Source organism: Aedes albopictus, chromosome 3 (assembly GCF_035046485.1).
Source record: "Aedes albopictus strain Foshan chromosome 3, AalbF5, whole genome shotgun sequence".
Lineage (NCBI taxonomy): Eukaryota > Metazoa > Arthropoda > Insecta > Diptera > Culicidae > Aedes > Aedes albopictus.
In genome coordinates, this window is record NC_085138.1 from 358131232 (window position 1) to 358155143 (window position 23912).

General features: G+C 37.5%; 1 protein-coding gene across 2 annotated transcripts; it reads left to right on the forward strand.

Moving 5' to 3' along the window:
- The first annotated feature begins 3181 nt into the window (after positions 1-3181).
- Positions 3182-22841, forward strand: LOC109414922 (histidine-rich glycoprotein). 2 transcript variants are annotated; one of them, XM_062859850.1, is made up of 4 exons: positions 3182-3817; positions 3970-4281; positions 4343-4477; positions 21878-22841. In XM_062859850.1, the coding sequence occupies exons 1-4, from the start codon at positions 3782-3784 to the stop codon at positions 22394-22396; spliced, it is 1002 nt and encodes a 333-aa protein (XP_062715834.1). In that variant the 5' UTR covers positions 3182-3781; the 3' UTR covers positions 22397-22841. The 2 variants fall into 2 exon arrangements, with proteins under 2 accessions (XP_062715834.1, XP_029731765.2); XM_029875905.2 differs by having other exon boundaries at positions 3184-3817; positions 3973-4281.
- The last annotated feature ends 1071 nt before the right edge of the window (positions 22842-23912 follow it).

Genomic DNA, 23912 nt, shown 5'->3' on the forward strand with positions numbered 1-23912 from the left:
AGGATTATAAAGGGCATCTTGACCCTACCAGGAATTCTCAGAGAAATTTTTAAACGATTTTTTCGGAGGACTTCCTAGCGGAAACATTAATAACCTGGTAAAAGAAGGTCTCGAAAGAACTTTGAAGGAGTCTTATGAAAAATCACAATAGATTTTTTTTAATAGTTCCCAGAGAAATGTTAGCAAAAATTCCTGTAGGAATCCTTGGAAAATGTCCTTGAGTTGATGGATATTAAAGAATTCGTTAGAGGAATTCCAGAAGGATTTTTCGAAAGAATTTCTACAAAACTCCTACGAAGCTCCTCTGAGAATTTTCTTAGAGGAACTTAGGAATTTCTGAAGGAATCCTTGGAATCCTTCTGAGGATAACGTGATTTTATTGCGTTCCAATTCCTTTGTGTTGCCGGTTAAATTAACTAAACAGTTTTAATTTTCGTGGATAGGATGACAATTTAATCGATAAAATGACAGTTCGCCCCGAACAAAAAAAATCCCCATACAATCTATAAATAGATTTTAAAAATAGTTCCCGGGCACCAAAAATGATGAAATTTCGGACTTCGACTATTTTTTGGACGGAGATTCCGATTATGAAATAATCTGGATTCTCCTACAGAACCAGATTTCGATTTTATTTTTTCGGAAGAATATGTGGTTCCAAAAAATCTTTGGAGAATTTTTTGTAGCATTTTTTTCTGGAATCTTCTAAATGAATCCTCAGAGTTATTATTGATAGAAACCCTGGTGGACTTCCTGAACAAATGTTTCGAGAAATACTCGATGAAGCCTTTGCAAGAATCTTTTGAAGTACTTTGAAGTATTTTTGAAAACATTCTCGGAAACAACACTGTAAGAATTCCTGAAGGAGTGCTTATAGAAATAATGAATGACATCCTTGCATTAACGACTTGAAAGATTCTTGAAGACAAATTGTTCTTCAAGAGAGATTTTTTAAAAGAAAACGGTAAAGCAATCTTTGAATTGATCTTTGAATTCCTTAAGGATTACTTGGTACAATTCCCAAATAATTTGTTAAAATAAATTTGACATAATTATAGAATCTTACGTTCATTGATGGATTTCATTGGATTTTTTCATCGTATTGTACAAAATACAACAGGCGATCATTCGAGAGATTTATCATTGTAAAATATGTACATCTGTCATTTTCATGGGGGCCCACGAATTTTGTTCCGCACCGGGCCCCCAAATTCCTAGCTACGCCACTGGACGGATTGAAGCTGTCCAGAAGCGTTTTATAAGATATGCCCTCAGATTTTTACCCTGGAATAATCCGGACAATTTGCCGCCTCACGAAGAACGCTGTCGCCTTTTGGACATGGAAACGCTTACAAACAGACGAATTAATGCTAAAGCAGCATTTGTTGGAAAGCTGTTATTGAACGTTAAAGACTCTCCCACTCTATTGCGACAAATAAACATCAATATTCCTCCTAGGGTATTAAGAAACAACGACTTCCTGCGGCTGGAGTTTCATCGGACAGATTATAGCTAAAATGAACCAATTAGGGCAATGTGTATCGTTTTCAACAATGTCGCCAGCGTATTTGATTTTTGTGTATCTGTAGATAGATTTATAAGAAGACTTAGACGAATGTTTATTAGAAATGAAGGTTTTCCAAATGTTCATGTAGACCTTGAAGTTAGATGGACAAAAATGATAAATAATAATAATAAATTATATAAATAAATTTCTAGAAGATCCTTCGGAGAAATTCCTGCAGCAACCCTTTGAGAAATTCCAAGATATATCCTTCAAGGAATTCATACAGAATCTTAAAAACTTTCTAGAAAAGCTTCAAGAAAAACCCTTAGAAATTTTTTGGAGGAATTCTTGAAGGAATCCTCGAAACAAATTCTAGCGGAGGCAGCAGACCAATTTCAGATGGAATACTTTGGAGAATTTTTAAAGACTGCTCAAAAGAGTTTCTGGAGAAACTTTCAAAGCAACTACTATTATGAATTCCCAGAGGATTTTTTTGAGAAATATTTAACCCTTATTTGGACACATAACGGTTAAATGAACCAAGGGTTAGGGCGGTTGGCCAGAAAAAAAAAAACATGGAGGAATCCACGTAGTCATTCCAGTAGGAACTCTTGGAAAAAATCCTGAAGTAAATTTCGAAAGTTTGGAATTTCGAAAGAAATCCCTAAACAAACCCTTTTAGAAATAAGTATTCTCAAGAATCTTTGCAGGAATCTTAAGAGAAGTCCTTAAAATAATGTTCGAGGTTACCTACTCGGAGAAAGTTCTCGTGGAATTCTTGGATGAACTTCTGAAAGAAACATGTATAGTGGAATCTTCGGGCAAATACTTAGATTTCTCAAAAGAAATATTGAATATTGATTTATCGGAAATGTATGGAGGATGTGATGGAGTGCTGGTGGAATTGTTTGAAGAATACATACAAATATTTTGGAAGTACATAATTGTGGGAAAAATTCTCATGTTTTTGTAAGAAATCCTTAGATAAATATTTTGTGAACTACCCAGAAGATTCTTCGGAAGAATCCTTGGATGTATTTTTTGCAGATAGAATAAGTAAAATCTTTAACCACTATCTCATTGAATAGAACGAAAAAACAAAAATCATATTCCAATAATTGTCTCATTATGATAATAGAGACCAAAAAAATTATTTTGAATCCATAATATAGAATCTGCGAGAAACGTTGAAAAATCCCGAGACATCGAAGGGGTCAAAATATGTTGCGATCTTGAAGCCACCCGACTCGACCCTCTTTTCAGATCAGAGTCACTGTCGCAACGGCCAACTGATCCCATTCTAGCCCCCCTTTTTGCGGCGACACGCGACCACGATCAACACCGTGGTACGACAATCATCGATAGCAGCAGCGGCATGCTCCTCTACTTAGTCCATAATTTGTCCGATTAGTGAATACTGATTCGATCGTTAAGATGCGCTCGTTTTGGTCGCGCGCTCAGGTGCCGCACCATCGAAGATGGGAAGGCGTAGGAATGAACAATTGAAGCATAAACCAACATCGTCGACTATGCAGTGCACCTACCTATATGCAAATTATTCGTTTTCCCGGCTAATCTTTTTCCGATTGGTATCGATGGAGGGCAGAAGGCAACTGCGGCAGTAAACGAGTTTCCATGTTGATTTGTTTCACGATCGTTTTCACCGCCGCGGCACGGCAGTGCCCTGTGCATAGCGGGTGGCAGACCAGTCAATTTTCGTCACCTGGTCCAGATTGGCTGTTGGGGCGGTGGGTGCGAGCTGAGTGTGCTGAAGGGGAGGTGATCGTTTGATACTTTTCAGGGTGGGAGGTGATGATTTGGAGGAAATCGTTCTGGTTCCATTTTTATTTGCTATAATGAGCGCTTCGTTTCTGTTGTCAGGCGACGAATGTGATCTAACGAGATTAAGATGATTAGGATGGGTACGAGGGCGCGGGTGTTCTAGAAGAGAATTGTCGTCTTCATCTGTATAAAAACTGGGGATCTGCTGGGCTAGGACATCAGTAGATTCGGTTCTCTCGATAGGAGCAGGAAGAACAAGTTCTATTGTTCTTCCCTATCAGTAGAGATCGTGAGAGTGATAAGTATTGAATTGAATTGGGGTGCTGTGCGATAAGTGAAATTGTGTTGCAGAGAATAACGAAGGATAAGCAACATAGTTTTGCTTGGTTAAAGGACTTTTATTGTGATTTACTGAAACAAGTGTTGTAACTAAAAAAAGTGAATTTCAAGGACATTTGTGAACTGCTTAGCAGTTCATATATTTTAGAAATCATGCAACGATCCGTAAAAAGGATAAAACTTCTTAAGGTACGCATAAGTCGATCATCGATTCAGCATTTTATCATAACGTGAACAGCAAGCTCCATAACAGCAGGCGAAATACCTTCTGCTGAATCCAATGCTCAACTCATACCTACTCTAATCGAGCTCCCTTCACTTGTATATTCACCACGCCGCAGCAGCTCTGTCGCTGTTTTCTCCTGCTAGCCATTGCCATTGTCGTGACGAACGCGAAACCTGAAGCGCCAGTCAATTCGTATCTACCGCCGTCACATGGTCACAACGGGTACCACGACGATCACCACCACGATGATCATCATCACCACGGCGGCGACGATCATCATCACACGGATTTAGTTCCTCCGTCGTCGAGCTACGGGACGCCGGATAGCAGTTATGGACCGCCCCATCATCATTCGGGGTTCGATGAACATCATGAACATCACGAGCATCATGAGCACCACGAGGAAAATAATGACTCGTTTGATGATGTGAGTTTTGAAGTGACTAGAAAATGATCGATTAAAAGTGATTCTGGAACGTGTGTTTCAGGAACCGGCCAAGTATGAATTCACATATGAGGTAGATGATGAAGATCGGGATCTGTCGTTTGGACATGAGGAAGCTAGAGACGGAGACTACACTACCGGAAAGTACAACGTTCTGCTCCCTGATGGAAGACGACAGGTAAGCTGTAACTTCAACTGTATTTGGAACATTTTGTAATTCAATTTCAAATATGCATACAAAACTGCAAAAGTGAAAGGACAGCGGTACCCTAGGCGGTACCGTGATTTCGGGTGAAATTGATTACTTTTCGCAGTTTTCGACGAATAAATTTTGAACAGTTATCGATATGGTTGAAGTCAATGCTTTAAAAGTACGACCATGGTTTTCATCAGTCAACGAGGTTGAAAATTCTACTGCAAATCATCTATATATATATAAAAATGCAGTGGCATACGCGCATAACTTGCGAACGGATGGTCTGATTCGGGTGGTTTGAGTTTTGTTCTGTTGGTTTTCACCCAAGGAAGGTTTACGAGCCATAAAACATGGAAAAATTGAGTTTTTTGAAAATCGGGTTTTCGTGCGTTTTGAACGGGGACTTGGACTTGGCTAAACACTTGAAACGTCAAAAACGCAGTAGGCAAGACAAAGTTTGCCGGGTACAGCTAGTTTGAAATGGAAAATCAAAAATTTTAATTTCAGGGTGAAAGTTATCAGTCAGTGAAATGCAGTTATTACTGCTGAAAATATTTTTTCCACCTGAATACTTGGCAGCTATAAACATTCAGTCGAACATTCATTATTCGTGCGATACAACTACGGTAACAGAATTTGTAAATGTGTTTGAAATTCGCCTAACACGCAATTTTGGAAAATACTGAATTTTATGCAAAATTATGTGATTCATTGGCTGTTAAACATGTAAACTCATCATTCAATAACTCTTGAGCCAGATGCTAGACATTTTTTAATTGTTCTAACTTCAAAGCGTTATTTTTAACAAATAAAAATGGTCCTCACGTCGATCAATTTCACCCGAAATCACGGTACTTTTGTAAATAAATAGGGGTACTGCTGTTCGACACATTTTACCTAGTCACGCCCAGACCCGTAAACGCCCAGCATACCAGCATTTTTGTAGTTCCATGTCAACATTTGTGCTCCATCCATCAAAGCAAACCATAGTAACAGCATCTTAAAGTTGGCCATTTTATATAGAAATCGGCCAATCAATTATGTTCCGCAGTGGAATTTATGGAAAAAACGTTATTATCAACAGAAATATTTAATGGAATCCGTAAAACTTTAATAACTGCCTTCACTTTACTACTGACATTGGTCTCTGATGGAAAGTTTACTTCAGTTGTTTCTCTCAGAAATCTTAGAACGAATTCTTCATTAATTATTGCAGAAAGTTCTGGGATACAAAACTGGGATCTATACTGCCGTTCTACGCCCGATTGTCCGATGTTATATGGGAATCCCATATAACATGGAACAATCATGCGTAGAACAGCATGATAAAGGATATTCTTTCAGGAAAATCTCATAAGGTTCTTCTAAGATTTTTCAGGGCAATTTTGTGGCAGAAGCAATTTTTGTGTTTTTTTTTTCAGCATGCAGTTAATTTAATCGTTAATTCAGTATTTGCAAACCTATTAGTTAAGTTATTTCTTAAATATCTTATCAAAAAAGCGAAAAAATTCCATTAATTAATTCAATAACTTTTCAAACATTTTTTTAAGAATTAGGCGAAATTGGTTTATGATTTGTTTTATGTAATAAACTCTTTATTGTGGAATTTTTACCTTTTGGGTTAATAATAGAATCTTCTGCAAAGTTGCAGAATGTGTATTTTTTTAGTTTTTTAAAGCTCCATTTTATTTGATAAATTTTAAGAGTTTTGCTTTGGTTTTGCTTCATTTTTTGTGACTGATTCCGTGGCATTTCACAATATGTCTTTCTTGCGATTTTTTGAATTTTCATGTGTTTTACTCAGTTCTTCTTTATGATGAAATACACCTATTTATGCTTTTTCCACGCTTCATGTAGTACACAGAGCCTGTATCTCAACTGGAATTTATTTTGAAATTTCTGGTAGAATCCAGCAGGAAATTTTCTTGAGTTGCTGGGAATTTTTCAGTAATTCTTTGAGAACTCCCAAGAGTAAGAGGATCGTAGTGTGCCGCGCTTGCTGACGGATGTGCAATTTTTTTGCTCCCGTCATTTTTTCGTTTTTTCATCCAAAAATTTCCAAATCGTGTTAGTTCAGTTCAAAGGATGGAATCGATATCAGCAGCTGCCGAGATCGCGTCGTCGTTTCGAGTTTGTGTGCGGGAAGAAGGTGTTTCTTCCGGAATTTGGTTGTGTGTTGCCCGTTGATATGGCTAGAGTTATGCCACCCGACTAACAGATCTCGTATGGAAAACTTTCTAAAACGGAAAACCCAGGGAGTTCTACATCGTAGTCCGCATTATAATAAGTGCCTAACAAGTGTACATCATACGAAGCAGCTATTTCTTTCTCGAAAAATTTCTGAAATGTGGCTATTTTCGCGTTTTCGTCGAATATTCGTTTCGTATTACGCCACCAGGCCAACGACTTCGCATTGTAAATATTGCGTATTAAGTTATAACGTGTGATGAGTTGTTGAAATGTATCCTGATCTGGAACCAGAAGATTTTACGTCGAAGTGGTTGGATGCACTCAAGTGTGAATTTTCATTTAATATTTTGAATGCTGTTAAATGAATGGTGAGGATGAAGCCAAAAATATGCTAAACTAGAGGAGACCACCTGTACCATTTTCAAAACAAAATTTGGTGAGCATGTTCCATGTCTTATAGGTCATTACATTCTGATTAAATTTTGGTAACACATTGCTATAACTAATAAGTATATAACTCATACAACTCGGATCGTTTAGTACGGTATGTCCACGCATCCTTCCTCCCCTGTAGATTCCAGAAGTGATTCGATGTAAAAAAAAACAGATTAATCCACCTAGTGGTGGTAGTGCCTTTCTCGAAGAATATTGACGGTTTCCCCCCTTATCGAACGCGACGATTTGAATCCGTCGCGGATGAAACCGTCGCCAAGGTCGTCGCAGCCAATCAGCAGGCGGGAGTCTGACGTTTCTCCGATCTCACTGACACAAACAGCAGCAGAGGTGGTGGGAAGCAAAGCGTGGGTCCCGAGATGAATTAGCCAAGGGCTAAAAATTTCGTTAATACAGATAAAAAAAAAACATTGGTTTTGTTCACTTTCATAATTCCACTATTTGATGAGCCGCATGCATGGGTTTGGTTCAATTTTACGTTTGACCACTTTCGGCGGTCATCTGGAACCGATTCCATGACCCTATTGGTTGTCCCAAATATTGTCTGTGGCTATTTTCTTGTCAACTGGTTATCAGGCTACCTAAAAAGCCGCGAATTGATGTGTTGCATGGAGTGGAGAGCATTCATTGGGACTTTTCAAAGCCCTGTGTATGGATTTTTCCTACACTTAATACATTGCTTGTCACACTTCAATAACCCCTCCCCTAGGATCATGACGTACTAAATGGATGGCCTCATGCATGATTTTGGTTTGCTTCTATATTTTACCATTTCTGGCGGGGCACTCGTTACTTGTTCTTCAACACTACCGGTTCTCCCAAATATGCCTCTAAGACTTTTTGCTGACAAACTGTTAATCAGGTTATTGAAAAAGCCGCGATTTGGTGTGTCGCATGCGTAGGTTAGGTTCTCTTTTATATATTACCACTTATGACGAGACACCCAAAATCGGTTCCCGGACAGGACCTGTTGTCCCAAATTTGGTCTGAGACTATTGTCTTGCTAACCGTTCATCAAGTTACTGAATAAATCATTTGAAATGTCACATGTATTGATTCTCTTTTACATTTGAATATTTCCGGCGGGACAGACGGAATCGCTTCCGTAGTACACTGATATGGTCTGAGACTTATTTTTCTTGTCAACTGTTAATCATGTTGCCTAAAATGCCGTTATTTGAGGTATCATGCATTTTGGTTCACTTTCAGGTTTGGCCTCTTTTGTCGGGACACCCGAAACTGGTTCCGGAAGACTACACATAGTTTATAATAAGGGTGTTAGGTTCGTGAGTGAAAACCTTTATTTTCTTGCACCGCGTATCGGCGGCGTTGTCCTTTTATTTCATACGTACAGTTGATAAAGACTGTGTGCGTGGTGCAAAACGTGATACCAACGTGCGCTAGCTCCAGTGGCACCAGTGTGCAAAACAGTGCTAAAAAAAAATTCAAATTTATTACGCATTTTTCAAAGATAATTTAAAGAAAACGAATAAAAAAAACACTCCTTTCAAAATTATTTGCTCTAGAAAACTAAGTTATTTAACTAAACCAATAAATTCAAAGATCTTTTTTGGTAGGAAATTTTATAATCTTCCAAGTGAGGGTTAAAAAGCTGCGACAAGTTTGTCAGTTTGAGGCAAGCAAGATCAAAAACACGTAAAGTTCGATTACTAAAAAAAGTCACGCTTTGCTGTGTCGCATGCATAGATTTGGTTCAATATTACATTTGGCCGTTTTCGGAACTGGCTCCGGCACTACCGGCAGTTCATGAAGTGGTCTTAGCCTACTTCCTGGATAACCAATCATCAGGTTCTCGGAAATGCCGTTATTTATTGTATCGCATGCATGGGATTGGTTCTCTTTTATGTAAGGCCATTTCCGGTGCGACACGGTTCCGGAACATGGCTGGTTCAGATATTGTCTGAGACTATTTTCTTGCTAACCGTTCATCAGGTTATCAAAAAAGCCGCTGTTTGATGTGTCGCTTGCATGGGTTTGGTTCATTATTATATTTGGACACTTCCGGCGAGACATCCGGAACCGGTTCCGGATCCCTACCGGTTCAGATATGGTCGGAGATTAATTTCTTGCCATCCTTTCATTAGGTTATCAAAAAAGCGGTGCTCTGATGTGTCATATGCATGGGTTTGGTTCACTTTTATATTTGGCCACTTCCGTCCGGACCCCCGGAACCGGTTCCGGAACACTACCGGTTCAGATATGGTCTGAAACTGTTTTCCTGCTAACCGTTCATCAGGTTATCGAAAATTCCGCTGTTTGATGTGTCGCATGCATGGGTTTGGTTCTCTTTTATACTTGGCCAATTCCGGCGGTATATCCGGAACCGGTTCCGGAACACTACCAGTGGTCTGATACTATTTTCCTGCTAATCGTTCATCAAGTTCCCGAAAATGCCGCTGTTTGACGTGTCGCATGAATGGGTTATGGTCAATTTTATATTTGGCCTCTTCCGGCGGGACACCCAGAACCGGTTCCGGAACACTACCGGTTCAGATATGGTCTGAGACTATTTTCCTGCTTACCGTTCATCAGATAATCGAAAATGCCGTGGTTTGATGGGTCGCATACATGGGTTTGTTGCATTTTCATGTTTGACCCCTTCCAGGGGTACCGGTCCGGAACACCTAAATGGTCATAACTCCGGAACGGCTGGACCGATCTGAATCATTTTCAATAGGAAACAATGGGACCAGATTCCGCGTCGAATGAACCGTCGGTCATTAAAATCGGTTGAGGTTTACTGCCAAAAGTGACGTGAGTTTATTTTTGTACACACACATACACACACACATACTCACACACACACACATACACACACACAGACATCACCTCAATTCGTCGAGCTGAGTCGATTGGTATATGTGGCTCGAATCTCCGGGCCTTCTATCAAAAAGTCATTTTTGGAGTGAACATATAGCCTTTCCAGTACACTTGGTGTACGAGAAAGGCAAAAATCTTGCATGACGTCGAAACATTTCAAAGAATCATCTTTGCGGTAAACACAACGTAGTAGACCTGGCCGCTTTGATGCTTGCGTCATATCTATGATATGCCACAATCATCAATACTGACAAGAAAAATAATTGGGCGTAATCTAACCCGATTATTTTCCAGGATGCTTTCTCGTATTGACTGCGTTATTGTTAGATTAGATTAGATTAGATTAGAATTCTTTGAGAACTCCCAAGAGTAAGTACTTGAGAAACCTCAGTTGAAAATGCTTGTAAATTCCCAGCAAGAATTTCTGGAGAAATTCTAGGGAGGAAATCTGCTGATACTCTAAAAAAAATTCCCAAAGAACTCCTTGAAAAAAAAAATCCGGAGGAACTGCAAGAGAATTTTTATAGGTATCCTAGAAAAATCTCTGGATAAATCTTTGGAATAAACACAGGTAGCATATGTTAACACAACAAGAATGTTTAGAGTGATCGCATCAGAAGTTTATGGGGGAATTCCAAGAGGGTATCTTTAAAAATTTGTGTTGGAATGCTACCAGGTATGCCTGATGAAATTTATCTATGAACTCTGCCTGTGATTTACCTAGGGATTTGTCCAAAAATTTCTTCATGAATTCCTCCAGGGATCCAGAAGTTCCCGCAAATGCCTTCAGATCGAAGGATTTCTCCATCGATCATCTAAGAATATTATGGGAATTTTACAAAGAATGTTCTGCAAGAATTTATCCAAGAGTCTCCTGACATCATCACTAGATTTTTGTTTGGATTTCTGAAGCAATTCCCGCAGCAATGTATTCATGGATTTTCTCAGAAATTTGGTAATTCTTTCGAGATTATTTTAGGAGCTACTCCTGGGATGCCTCCAGGACTGCTACTGCGGCTCTTCTGGACATTTCTACCATCCAGGATTATTTTCTGGGTTCGTCAAGTAATATCTACAGAGTATACACCAGGAATTCTTGGAGAACTCTCAAGAGTAAAACTTAGAGATATTCCTGGGAATGCTTGAAAACTCTCAGCAATGTGCCCCAACAGGCATCCCAAGAGGAACTCCAAGATGAATTTCTGGAAAAAAAATCTTTTGATAAATCTTCTTGGAAGTCCTCCAGAAATACGTGACTAGTTTCTGCTGGAAATTTCTACTGGTATTCCTCCATGGATATTTCCATGGTTTACTTCAAAAAATGATTCGATGATTTCTTTAGGGATTTCTGCAAGGATTTATCTAGAAGTTCCTTACGGAATACCTTCAGAAGTTCTTGGCGGGATTTTTTCACGAACTCCGACCAAAAATTTTACAAGCATTTTAAAAGAGTGTTTCAAAAATTCCTGGAATATTTTCAGCAGAAATTGCTTGGGGAATCCTAGCAAGATTTCTTGGAGGATCCCCACCACGAGCTCCTGGAGAAATCCCAGCAGTATTCTAAAAGCAATGTCAATGAAAATTCTCAAAGAAATCTGAAGAGGCTTTCTACTAAGAATACGAAGGGACATTCCAGTAGGGAGACTGAGGAGACTTGATCCCTGGGGAGACTTGTTCCCCTCATATTTGCTCGGAATCAAAAACATTTTTCTTCTAGCATAATTTTTCCAAAACTACTCCTGGACAAACGACTATGTTTTGGCTACAAGTGATTTCGATTGTACATTGCATTATTTTTTAACGGCTGATGGTTTGTTGTCAGTCCTTCAGAAATCTTTTAGGCGATTTCAAAAAATCTCAATAACTTTGTGATAATTGAACCAAATCGTGTCAAAATTCAACAGTGCACAGTTTAAATAAAATACTTTCAAACTTTTATCCAAAAAAGGTTGTTGTTAACATATTTTAATAAATTCAGCTTAGTATACATAGCAGTGACATGGACAGACTTGATCCCTCGAAGATTACACACACATTATACATGTGAAAAATAAAATTCTATTCGGAAGCCTCTATTTACTTGAAATTCTAGTCTATTCAACGATAAAATGTATCAGATAATTATAACTTTAGTACAAACCAAGAAAAGGGGGATCAAGTCTCTCCATTTTGAAAATACGGCATATCCTTAAAAATTTAAGGAAATCTTACAATTTCAAACACTCCATATTCATCGAAAATACTTACAAGAAAACTCGAAAATAAAATGAATAGGAAGACTCTGGAATTATTTTCCCTTTAAATAAATCATGTGCTCAAAGGGGGATCAAGTGTCACCCATTTTTGAAAAATACATCATAAGACATGCCCTTATAAAAACACAGTTTTGAAAACTTTAACAATAATTTGAAGGCCTTCTGTTGTGTATTAACTTGCAATAGATGTTTACCTGCCATTTTGTACGGAAATCGGATCTAGTTTTGTTTTTTTTTCTTAAAGTTTCAGGTAAATTAAGAAAAAGGATAAATCTCGTAAAAAATAATTGGAGGAATCCCAGCAAGGCAATTCCGAAGGAATCCTTGGATTAATTCAAAGAAAAATTACTGGAGGAAAACCTCTCAAGCAAACTTGGAAAAGTTTAAAATTTTATCTGAAAAATATCGTGTCAAAGCTTGAAATCCATATCTTAAGGCCCTCGAGGGGTCCAAGCTTCTGAAAATTGTAAGGGAGCTTAAAAAACCTGAAATTGTGTTTTTACGAAAAAAAACATTTTAATAAAACCGAAGGTTTTTGAACTCCTAAGGACCAAAAATATGCTCAGAATTGCGAAACCCTTACTTGTTTGTAAGTTATATAGTTAAAATGAGTAGGTTTTCCATATAATCAAAAAAGTTCAATATGCTCATTTTTCGGTAGTGTTTGAAAATAACTCGAAAACGAGTAAAGGTATCGCCATTTCTAGCACATTTTCGATAGTCTGAAACTTGATATGTCTGGTGTTATGAGCATTGGGTATTTATTCGTCGAAAAAAACCATGTTTAGCCCTCCTAATTTTTTTTTTTTTTTTAGGTTTAAACCCCTTGAGGGACCACTTAGCCTTGAGATACAGACTTTAAATTTTGAAACAATCATTTCCCAACGTAGAACTTTTATCATTTTCAATTTTTCAAAATAAGGGCGGCCTACCAAGCAAGCTCTATTGGGAAAATTCCAAGAGATGTTTGTGGAGGATTCTTTTGTAAGACCCCTGTATAAATCACAGAAGGAACTACGATATCCCAGTGAACATTCCTAGATAATTTTATGGAAAATTCTTGAAGAAACTCCTGAAAAAAATCTGCGAAGAAATTCCAAAAGGAATCCATTGCGAAATCGTCGGAGAAATTTTCTGAGAATTCTTTCTGATGAGATTTTTCGAGAAATTCTGTACTAATCTTTCTGTAACGGTACTAAGTTAAGAGAGCTCGACTGATACGTGCAATTTAAGTATTTATCAGCACTGCAGTCCTGGGAAATCAAAACGACTGTCTTGGATTTGTTCCGACGTTTCAATTCTTCTTCGAGTCTTCTTCACTGTCGTTTTATTTCCCAAGATAGCAGCGCCGATCTTCCAGTAATTCCTCCAAAGATTCGTATAGGATTTCGTCTTGTGATTTCATCAAGAATTACCTTGAGACTTTGTTTGGAATACAAGCATGCTGGGATTCCTTGAGATATTCCTAATAGGATTTCTTCAGAGATTCATGCTGGGATGTCTCTCACAATTTCAACTCGGTTTTCTTCAGTTTATTGTTCTTAGGAGTCTTCCAAGTATTCATGGAAAATTTCTAGCAATTCCCAGATGGATTCCACCATAAATTCATTAATGATTCCCAAACATCACTGGAGCTTTTAATGCAAAAAATTCTGATGAAATCTCAAGTGGACTTATAGAAGTCAGTCAGGAAATTTGGAGGAAATATCTAGAAGATTCACTGCCGGATTTTTTGTAAGAATCTCAACCATAACTTTATAAGAAATTTCAGTAACTCACCAGACTCCACCAGAAAATCTATTTGGAGTTTATTTTAAGTTGAGATACGGGATCTGTTCCATTTAGAGCATTATTCCAGTAAGAATGAAAGAGCTAGAATTAGATAAATTTCATCACAAAAAAAGAAACGCACGAAAATTTTCTAAAACCGCTAGAAAAAAATAAAACAGAACAACGATATCCCTTAAAATCGTTGTTCTGTTATATTTTTTTCTAGCGGTTTTAAGGAAATTTTCGTGAGTTTCTTCTTTGTGGTGAAATTCATCTTATTTTATCTCCTTCACAAAAAATGCCGGATAACTCTTAAAGTTGATCTAATAAGGTTATAGTTTGTTTGCTATACTTTCCAAAAATACATTTTTCAATAATGTGAAAATTCCAAAATGAAAAGTAAAACATTTAGAACAACTTTTTCAAAGACACCATGTGGGTAAAATCAATATTTGAGATCGCAAAAAAATGGATTATGAATGTGAACCTCAGTATCTTACCCAGTATACAGTATGTAGCAAATTCCTCCGGAGATTATGTCCGGTTGCCACATCCAACGGTTCCCAAACGATCCAGAACTATTTATAAACAATGTTCGATGGTAGAGGTGTATATTTTAATGCAAACACGAATGAATTCAATTGCGAAATAAAATTTAAAAAAATGCTTTGTACCGAATCACAAACCCTTTTTATAAAGAAATACAGTGACCCTCAGGCCGATGCGAGTTAAAATATCTCCAGATACGCCAGAGATATTTTATAAAACAATTTTGGAAGGAATTCTTTGTTAAAAATCTAAAGAAATCTGTGTCTGAAGTTTTGTTGCAGCATTTTCACAAATTAACATGACAACCATTTTGCCAAGCTTCTGTTATCATTTGTATTTGCTATTTCTTTCTATTCAGGATTTCCTTCTCAAATAGTACTATTGAATTTTCCCCGCATTATTATTATTTTTTTGAGATTTTCATTTAAAGTTTCCTTAAGAATATCATGAACAGTATTTTTGGAAAGTTCTCCCTGAAATCAAAATTAGAATAAATTCCAAAAAACTCAAGAAGAGTTTCATGTAAAAATCTTAAAACTCTGTTCTAATTTAATGAAAAAAAAATCCTGAAGTACTGAAGTACACCTCGTCCTTTTTTTACGTCCATGCTTGGCTAAGCGACAAAAAAAAATTACCGCCATGACAAAGAGCAAACTCAATATTTTTATATTTTTTAAAACATCTCCGTGATTAGGAGAAGTGTACAAAAATATAAAAATGTCTATTTTGATTATAATTTTGGCAGTAGAATTTTATTTCGCTAAGCCAATAGTGGACGTAAAATAAGGTTTGGGTGTGGTAGTATCCGCTGTGTAGCGAAATTAGGGAGACGTGGGTTCAAACCCCAGCAGAACTATTTGAATTTTCAAGAAATTTTTCCACTAAATTTGTCAATTTTTCAACATAAATTTTGCTTATGAACTTCAGTTATTACGTAAAAAAATATTTTTTTTAGATAATAACAGAAAAAAAACTTCCAGTGTACAGTAGTGTACTTTGAGGATATGTTTTGGTAGTCTAGAAAATGTGTTGGCTTCAATCTCGAAAAAAAAACTTATAGAATCGTGTGTATATGTCTTAGAAAAAAAAAATCAATGGAGCTCCTGGAAAAACTTCTTCACGATTATTTGATTAAAAAATACTTATGGGAAATATTAGCAAATAGGTTTGGTCTTTTAGGAACTGACTTCTGGAGAAATCTTTTGAAAAATGTTCGTAATTTGAAATAAGTTCTTGAGTGATCATCTGGGAAAATAAAGTTAGACATTGTTAAGAAGTTTCCATCGCGAATTGTTCAACAATCTTCAGCAAAGTTGGGGGAAATTTTGGAGAAATTAATTTGAAACTTTTAAAACATTAAAATAACTATTGGAATTTTTAGAGTACAGCTAAGCAGGATTTTTGAGATCCTTCTGACAATTTTGTTTCCATTTCTCACGGAAATGCCTTCAGTAGTTGCATTAGAGTATTATCGTTTTCCTAATCAAGCTAAATCTAGATTTATTCCTATGAATTTTGCGATAATAACTAATAAAGAAAATCTAGATTTTCGTTATGTTGCATAGCGTGGTAAGGGAATATTTTATACATTGCATATTGAAAGCTATCGTGTTGTAATCTTCAAAGCACTCAGTCCAATTACTCATGGAAAAATATTTGGGAATGAATAGTCATTTAATTGGAGGTCAGTGTAAAATAAAAAGGTCAAGGAGTTGGGTTTTCGGGAAAGGGATGATCTGGGATTCACAAAAAGCAATTGATGCGACCGGATTTCTAATTGATGTAAAGACTGTATGTAAATTTTAGGTACTTTTTAACCATTTTTAGTTCCTCGTGCACTATTTTGACTCTAAAACTGTTAACACTGTTCCGATGTTTATGAAACTTGGGCAGTGTTGTGTTAAACTGTTTTCCGTGAAAATTGCAGCCAGTTTCGTTGAGTACTTTCGAAGTCAGAGCAGTTTAAATTTCACTATACCAAAAACCACATCTGCTTATTGTGACATAGTGCGACATAATATGACATAATATGAAAATTGAATGAAATTTTGACAAAATACTTCTACATGGTCGGGGTTCTGCTAAACCGAACCAAAGACCACTTTTTGAAAAAATGAGTTTTCTTAACCATTGGATGAAGAATATGATGATCTACCTTCAGTGTAAAAATCCAGTAATTCTTACAGTTCTTCGTGGAGTAAATTCAAAATTTCTGTTTGGCAGAACATACAGAAAATGAAATTGAACTCAGCCAGAGTGAACTGTAAACCATTTCATGGAATCAGCGAAATATTTTAGTATTGATCTAGATGATGAACATTTCAAGTTTTCCTCATCGCCGTCAGATTTCTTACTTCTAACCGACTCATAGTAACAACCTGAGAGAGAATTGAACACGTAATTAGAAATACGGGTGTTGGAGGATCCAATTATATGTCGATGAACCTGATTGCCGTTTTTCCAAATCACATTCAGCCAGAGTGAACCAAATCTACTGCATTTTAGAATCAATTTATTCTCAACAATTCAAAAATCAACTGGTTTTGAATACCTGCGTTATGTCGATACACCTTATATTGATACTTTAACACAGGAGCCGTCATTGAACAACAAAGGATAATAAGAATAATAAAGATTGAAACAAATCAAACACTTGGTTCGCTTTGGCTGATCGAAAAATAGTGTTTTCACGAAAACCATCCTTGAGAAGAATGTTTAGAACTTGATTCTGACTTAACGACTGACCTTCAGCTAGGTAAAATAACCTAGAGGAAACGCGCTTGGTTATCACTCAAATGATCCAAGTTCGAATCTCTTGCGTATTTTTGAAATTTGTTTTGTCTTGGTTCACTTTGGCAGAACATTTCCATGGTTTTCTTCGACCAGCATGAATTTGAAGTACACAAATTGCTCCACTTTCACATCTCGGGACCTCAGGACATGCAGGGACATCATTTGACATAATCACTCTTGCTCAGTGCCTGCACAATGCATGGTCTATGAAAAAAAAACCTGGGTGGCAATTGCTGAGCTGGGAGGGGTTCCGCTGTTCATATTTCAAACTATTTTGAGACCTCCGTGCCACTTTACTATACGCGTCCTCTCTGATTCATGTTAAGGATTGTGAGTGATATCGACTTCAACTTCAGACGATAACAAATCGAGATTTTTTGTCACAATCCGACTGGTTTTCTCTGAAACAAAGAAACACAGTCAGCCAAACTGAACTATATACCATATTCCAATGTTTTTGTTCAGCCAGAGTGAACTGAGTGCAAAGTACTGAGAAATTAAATGTAATTATATCAGTGATTTCAAATAATTTACATGTATTCTTCATCTCTGATGGTTAATAAAGGCTTGTAAGTTACATGTGTGCGGAAAAGTTTCAAATTATCTTAGCTGCTGTTGATTTGTGAGTTGTTGAACTTTAAACTTAATTATCTCGGAATAAAATTTTTGGCGCTTAGTTCGGTTTAGCAGAACCCCGGCCACATAATACTTCTACAAAATACTTCTACGTACATAAAAATTTTCTTGAATCGGAAAGAAAGTGATATTTTACAAAATGTTTGTTTGCCCAAGATTCTCAAATGGCAAGTTCCTTGTTTCAACGATATCTCCGCCAATACTCAACCGATTTTGATGAAAAGTATGGTATTAGCTAAGCATAATAAAGCCTGTATCCGCAATAATCGGGATACAAAAGTACGGCAGTAACTCTGTACTGAATCAATAAAAATTGGCCAAAAATTAACTGAGAACTCTTTGGTCTATGTTTATTATTTGTGCAAAATTTCATAAAAATCGATGCATTACTTTTAACTGTGGATGAGAAACAAACAGACGACGTTTTTAAGATTTTGTACAATCATCACCAATTTTCATTCGCATACTAGATGGTTCTTTTCCGCTACAATTCAAAGTTCTGTGAGGATAATTATGAAACTTCGTGAGCAGTTATGATACTTATAGAGACACATTCTTGCAAAATTTCATCAACTTTTATCAATTGGATTAAAAGTTACTGGTGTAGATAGGGGATAGTGTTAGTGAAAATATTTCATGTTTTTTATGTGCGATGTTTGCCCATTCATAACTTTTGAATATCTCTGTCAATTTTCATGAAATTTTCACAGAAGGTAGTTGATTATGTGTATATTATGCCTGCAAAATTTGATGATTGTTGGTGTAGCACTTTCAACAATACAATCGAAACAATAAGGGGTGCTCACTAATTGTTGTCTGAAGGGCTAGAATCACGGTCAGCCCCAATACATATATGTTTCGACTATAAAATTGTTGATAGTGCATCGATTTTTTTGAAATTTTGCCTATGTAAGTAAAGTAGATTGAGAGGTTTGTGTTCAAAATTTCAGTCATTTGCTTTATCAAATTCAAAAGTTACAGCGCTGACAAGCTAAACCAGGGGCTGTACAAAATTCAATTGCTCACGTTCTACTGTTTCATTGCTACAACAAAAGGAAATTCACCGATTCACATGAAATTTTGCAGGTGAAATTAACACATCTTAAGATATTATCAGGCAAAGTTTGAGCAATTTTAATGTATCTATTGCAGAGTTATAGCCATATTCCTGTGTCCCGATTATTGCGGATACAGGCTTTATATTATTCGTGATAAAAAATTAGTCATTTTTGTGATCGCTAACAAAAGTTATATATTATTATCTATGTCAAAATTTCATCGAATAGTCTTTATGTTAACTTGTTTTATGCAAATGTGTTGATAATTCAGAACGTTTGAAGTAACGTATCTAAGATATTGACTGTCACTCATGGGCCCGTGCGTCCGTCTATTCCAAAGATGGAACACAGTTATTTTGACCATGTGCTTTGACTATGTAGTTCTAGAGAATGGCAAAGAAATATGGTTTCTAGGTGGCTAGGCGTTTTATGGTATAAAATACTGATTGTAATTATTAAATACCCACAAATTGTGAGTTTATTAATATTTAGACGTATAATTTTAACTTAAGGAAAACGATATCAGCTTGTACGGGTATTCCAAAAAACTTTAAATACTTGGGAGATTGATATTACTCCATTTTATCATAATCAAGAATTACATTGAAACAGGAATTTACTGATTTTATTCACTTCTTCTTATTCACATGATTTAAAATGCCCGTACACGTTACCTTGTGTTTCTTGAATTCAAATATGTACATTGTACATCTAATTTTTTATAAACAAATTTTTTTTAGTTATTTAATAATTACAATCAATCTTCTATATCATAAAACGCCAAGGATGGCAGAAAATCACTTCAAGCGATAAATGATACAGGATGAGAATAATCCAAGATAGCCTTGTTCTTGCAGTAGCATGATGCCGACGCCTCACACCGTGCTCGTATCACAGAACAATTAAAGCATCTGATGCACGCTTTATCGCGTGATGACCCGTTATCGGATCATGTTACAAGTCATGATAAATTTTATTCATCACATTGCTTGCCACTTATGCACCCGTAAGCCGCATTCATGATTCGAAATGACACGTTCATAAGCATATATGGAAGTTAAATCACCAAGAATGCTCAAAAAGTGAATGAAATCACTAATTTATCATTTCGACTTCATGATAACGATCGCATCGCGCCCGCACATGCCGAGCGAATCATTCTTCTCGGACCAAAGTTTGTTATAATGCTTGACGACAAAATGTTATCGTTGTTGCTATGATCGCGCGATGCCGTTCGACCGCGACACATTCGAAATCTGATCATGATCACTAGATTTCCATCCTTGTAAAACGCCTAAAAGTAGGCAATTCCAGCATTTTCTATGAAATATCGACAACACAATTGGCTTCTTTAGCGGTGTTGAGATAATTCCATATTCTGAATCTACATGCGAAACTGAGCCAAAATCCAAATTTTCATTAATGTTGGTGCCCGGGATTGAAAATCAATTTAAAGTTTGTATGGGAGCGATTTGTCGAATCACCCCTCGTCGCAGGAGCTGAAGCTGTCAAACAGTTACCCAGCTGTCAAAAGGTGATTTCAAAAAATCTCTTTGAAATTGATTATAGGTACCAAAATAAAGTTCTAAAAATCTGAAAAAAATCATAGTGGCTCAGAAAAAGGTGCTCTTTCGTATAAAAAAAATCGATACCCAATTTTGTTGGTCCTAATTTGACCCCAAAAAGTGCATAGGTGAATAAAGTTGCCGAAGTAAAAAAAAGTTCAGTCTTTTATGGTCCGTCCCTTGGTCCGTCCCAAAAGGGATATGCTAGTTTGCGAACAAGTGTGAAAATTTATGGAAGGAGAAATTAGGCATGAAGGCCATGTTTTGAAAAAATACATCGAGTGCGTGAAATCTTTGCCGGCACACTGTTCCAAGCGAATAGCCCCTGGCATCCCTCTTACTTCAATCAAACCAGGCTTAAGGACAAACTTATTAGAATCCCGCTTCAACATTGCATCGAAACTTCAGACGCACAAATCTCAAGAAGCAAGCTTTAAACAACAATGTATTTGATTATTCTGTTCTTGCTCACTTGTAATTAGCTTAAAATGAAAAGCTCAGGTGCACTGGTTTTGCTTACGAAGAGATTTGTGCCCTCGAAATCGTGAGTAGGTGCCAAAGTCAGCCATTGTGGCGGCCATTTTGGGATTCTAACAAGTCTGTCCATAAGAGAATTACTGTTTAAGCTGCAACCTTCGAGCGATCGCGTCGTTGTATTTTGTACAACACGTTGAAAAAATCTCGCATTTTATACTCAGCATTAAAGTGGTGCTGGCGGTGGTGACCAACTGCGCGAGTTACGGAAGGTTAATAGCACTTTACGGGAATCGCAATACTGGAAATATCTTTCCCTTGCCTTTTCCATTACTACGCAATTGTTAATAAATCACCATCACTTTTCTGAACATTTTCACTATACATGGGATCAGCCATTTAGGTGCCGTCCACAAATTACGTAATGCCCTAGGGGGAGGGGGGAGTATGATCGAGTAAAAAATTTCGGGTTTTCATACCAAAAAGCGTTACGGAGGAGGGAGTGGGGTGGTTCGGAAATTGTCGATTTTAGCGTTGAGTAATAAATGGAAGCTGCCTTAGTGAAATTTTTACCGGCCGAATCGAGAAGACAGTTTGAAAAAAGCTACCATCCGCACACAGTATGCTACGTTTTTTCCCAAAGAAGAAAATCTAGATTTTGCTTTTAATTATTTATCTCAATTCAGCATCTTTCAAAGCATTAGCCCGTATTCGGATCTCGAGAGGTGCGAGCTTTCCCATGAAAATGATATCGCCTCATATGATATTGTTTGTTTTTACCCACATCCCATCTCTCAGATAGTCGAGTACGAAGCCGACCACAAAGGGTACCGTCCGAAGATCACCTACGAAGGCGGAGACGAACATCCCCACCATCACGATCACCCCCATCCGCACCACCACGACGGCCACTCCGGCTACCCGCACGAGTCGCCTCATAACCAGCTGGGCTATCCGAAGGAGTCTCACCATGACTTCGAGCACGAACACGAGCACGATAACGGGCACAGCCGAGCGGATCACAACGTGCACGATGGTCATGGCGGTCATCATGGTTACGATAGCAATGCTCACGAGTATCACAGCCACAATGGGCACGACCACGGGCACCATCATCGGCGCAACTCGGATGATAGCGGCGGCCACGGCCACGGGCACGGAAACGGAAATGGGAACGGAAACGGACATGGACAGCATGGCGGACACAATGGCAATGGGAACAATGGGCACAATGGGAAGCATCATCGTCGTGGTGCGAACGGAAACGGACATCACAATGGCAACAACGGGGGACATCGTAACAATGGTTATCACTAGGAGTTAGGGGATTTTTGAACAGTATTTGTAGTTTTTTGGTGTACAATGGACCCAAACTAGAGTGAAACGACGAACGGCGCAATATTGGAAGAAGTATCGGATAAAGGAGGCTCAACAATGCATACTGCGAAAAAAGCATTTATTTAATCATGATAGTACCAAGTACAAATTAGTTTAATTATTATTTATTCCTTTACAATTGTTTTCAACGCTGCATTTAATATGCTATAATGCCAGTTCAATTACCAATTAACTTCTCACAGACAATTAGTGACCATAAATAAGTGGCATCAATTTGTTGTCCATCGAGAGTAGATAGGATACGATAATGCTAAAGTTTATCACAATACGCAATAAAGTTATCTCAGCAAAACGATCATCGAAGAAGAAGCAAAACTCTTCAACCTGCGAACGCGGTTGGAGGATTCGATGAATCGAAAAAATATCAACACCAAAATCTACTATCTCTTTTTTGTTTCTTGATGACCATAATTATATTTTTAATAACCTACCTTACCGGTCAGACTAAAGTCTGAGTTTCCTCTGCTGTACGTAGGAGTCGTCTCCATTCGACTCTGCCCATGGCTGTGCGTCTGCAGTTCCGCACTCTGCGAGGAATCCGCAAATATTCCTTCACTTGATCGGCCCACCTAGCTCGATGCGCACCACTTCTTCTTGTACCGGTCGAATTGCTCTCGAGAACCATTTTATTCGGGTTGCTAGCCAACCTCTTGATAACGTGACCCGCCCACCGTAACCTCCCGATTTTCGCGGTGTGGACAATGCTTGGTTCTCTTAGCAGCTGATGCAGTTCGTAGTACATCCGCCTTCTGCAAGTCCCGTCTTCCATTTGCACTCCACTGTAGATGATAGAACACACTTTCCGTTCGTAAACTCCAAGGCACAATGGTTTATTTTCCCATTTTCACGCTCTTAATTAATAGCTCGTTAGATTGAGAAAATAGAGCAATGGTGTCTTCGGCAAAGTTGACGGGAATGACCAGCGCCATCTTTTGACAGTTAGAGTTTTCGGATCAATCCCCCTAAAAGTGAGATATAAAATTATTTTTTTTTTAATTTGTTGAGATAGAGGGTTGACGTCTTCGGCAAAGTTGTAGCATTTTGGATTCCAAACAACTTTCCTGAAGACGTCAATGTTGTATTTTTTACACCAATGGAGATAGATGCCTGTGTTTGAAAAGTAGCCCCAAAAACACGTTTTTTTAAGTAAATCATACATTTATTGAATTTTTAGGCCCATACAATGTTCTGCAAAGTTGTATGTATCAATAAAATACGCAACTTTGTCGAAAACATCGAAGCTGTGGGAATTAAATGAGATGAGTTATAGATAAATTTATGATTTTTTTCATCCACTTTTAGGGATAAATATCTTTCTTAGGGGCAAAAAGGTGCAGCTGAGGATACCCTTATCAGAAAGTACATCTAAAGAGCTTTCAAATAAGGGTTAGTTTGCCCGTCCACGATCGTCTACTGAGGAGATATGACCATAATA

Excerpts from the sequence above, each read along its gene's own strand:
- LOC109414922 (XM_062859850.1), top strand. The coding sequence starts at position 3,782 with ATGCAACGATCCGTAAAAAGGATAAAACTTCTTAAG. Across the intron at positions 3,818-3,969 it reads AAAGGATAAAACTTCTTAAG|CAGCTCTGTCGCTGTTTTCT; the intron begins GTACGCATAAGT and ends ACCACGCCGCAG. Across the intron at positions 4,282-4,342 it reads ATAATGACTCGTTTGATGAT|GAACCGGCCAAGTATGAATT; the intron begins GTGAGTTTTGAA and ends CGTGTGTTTCAG.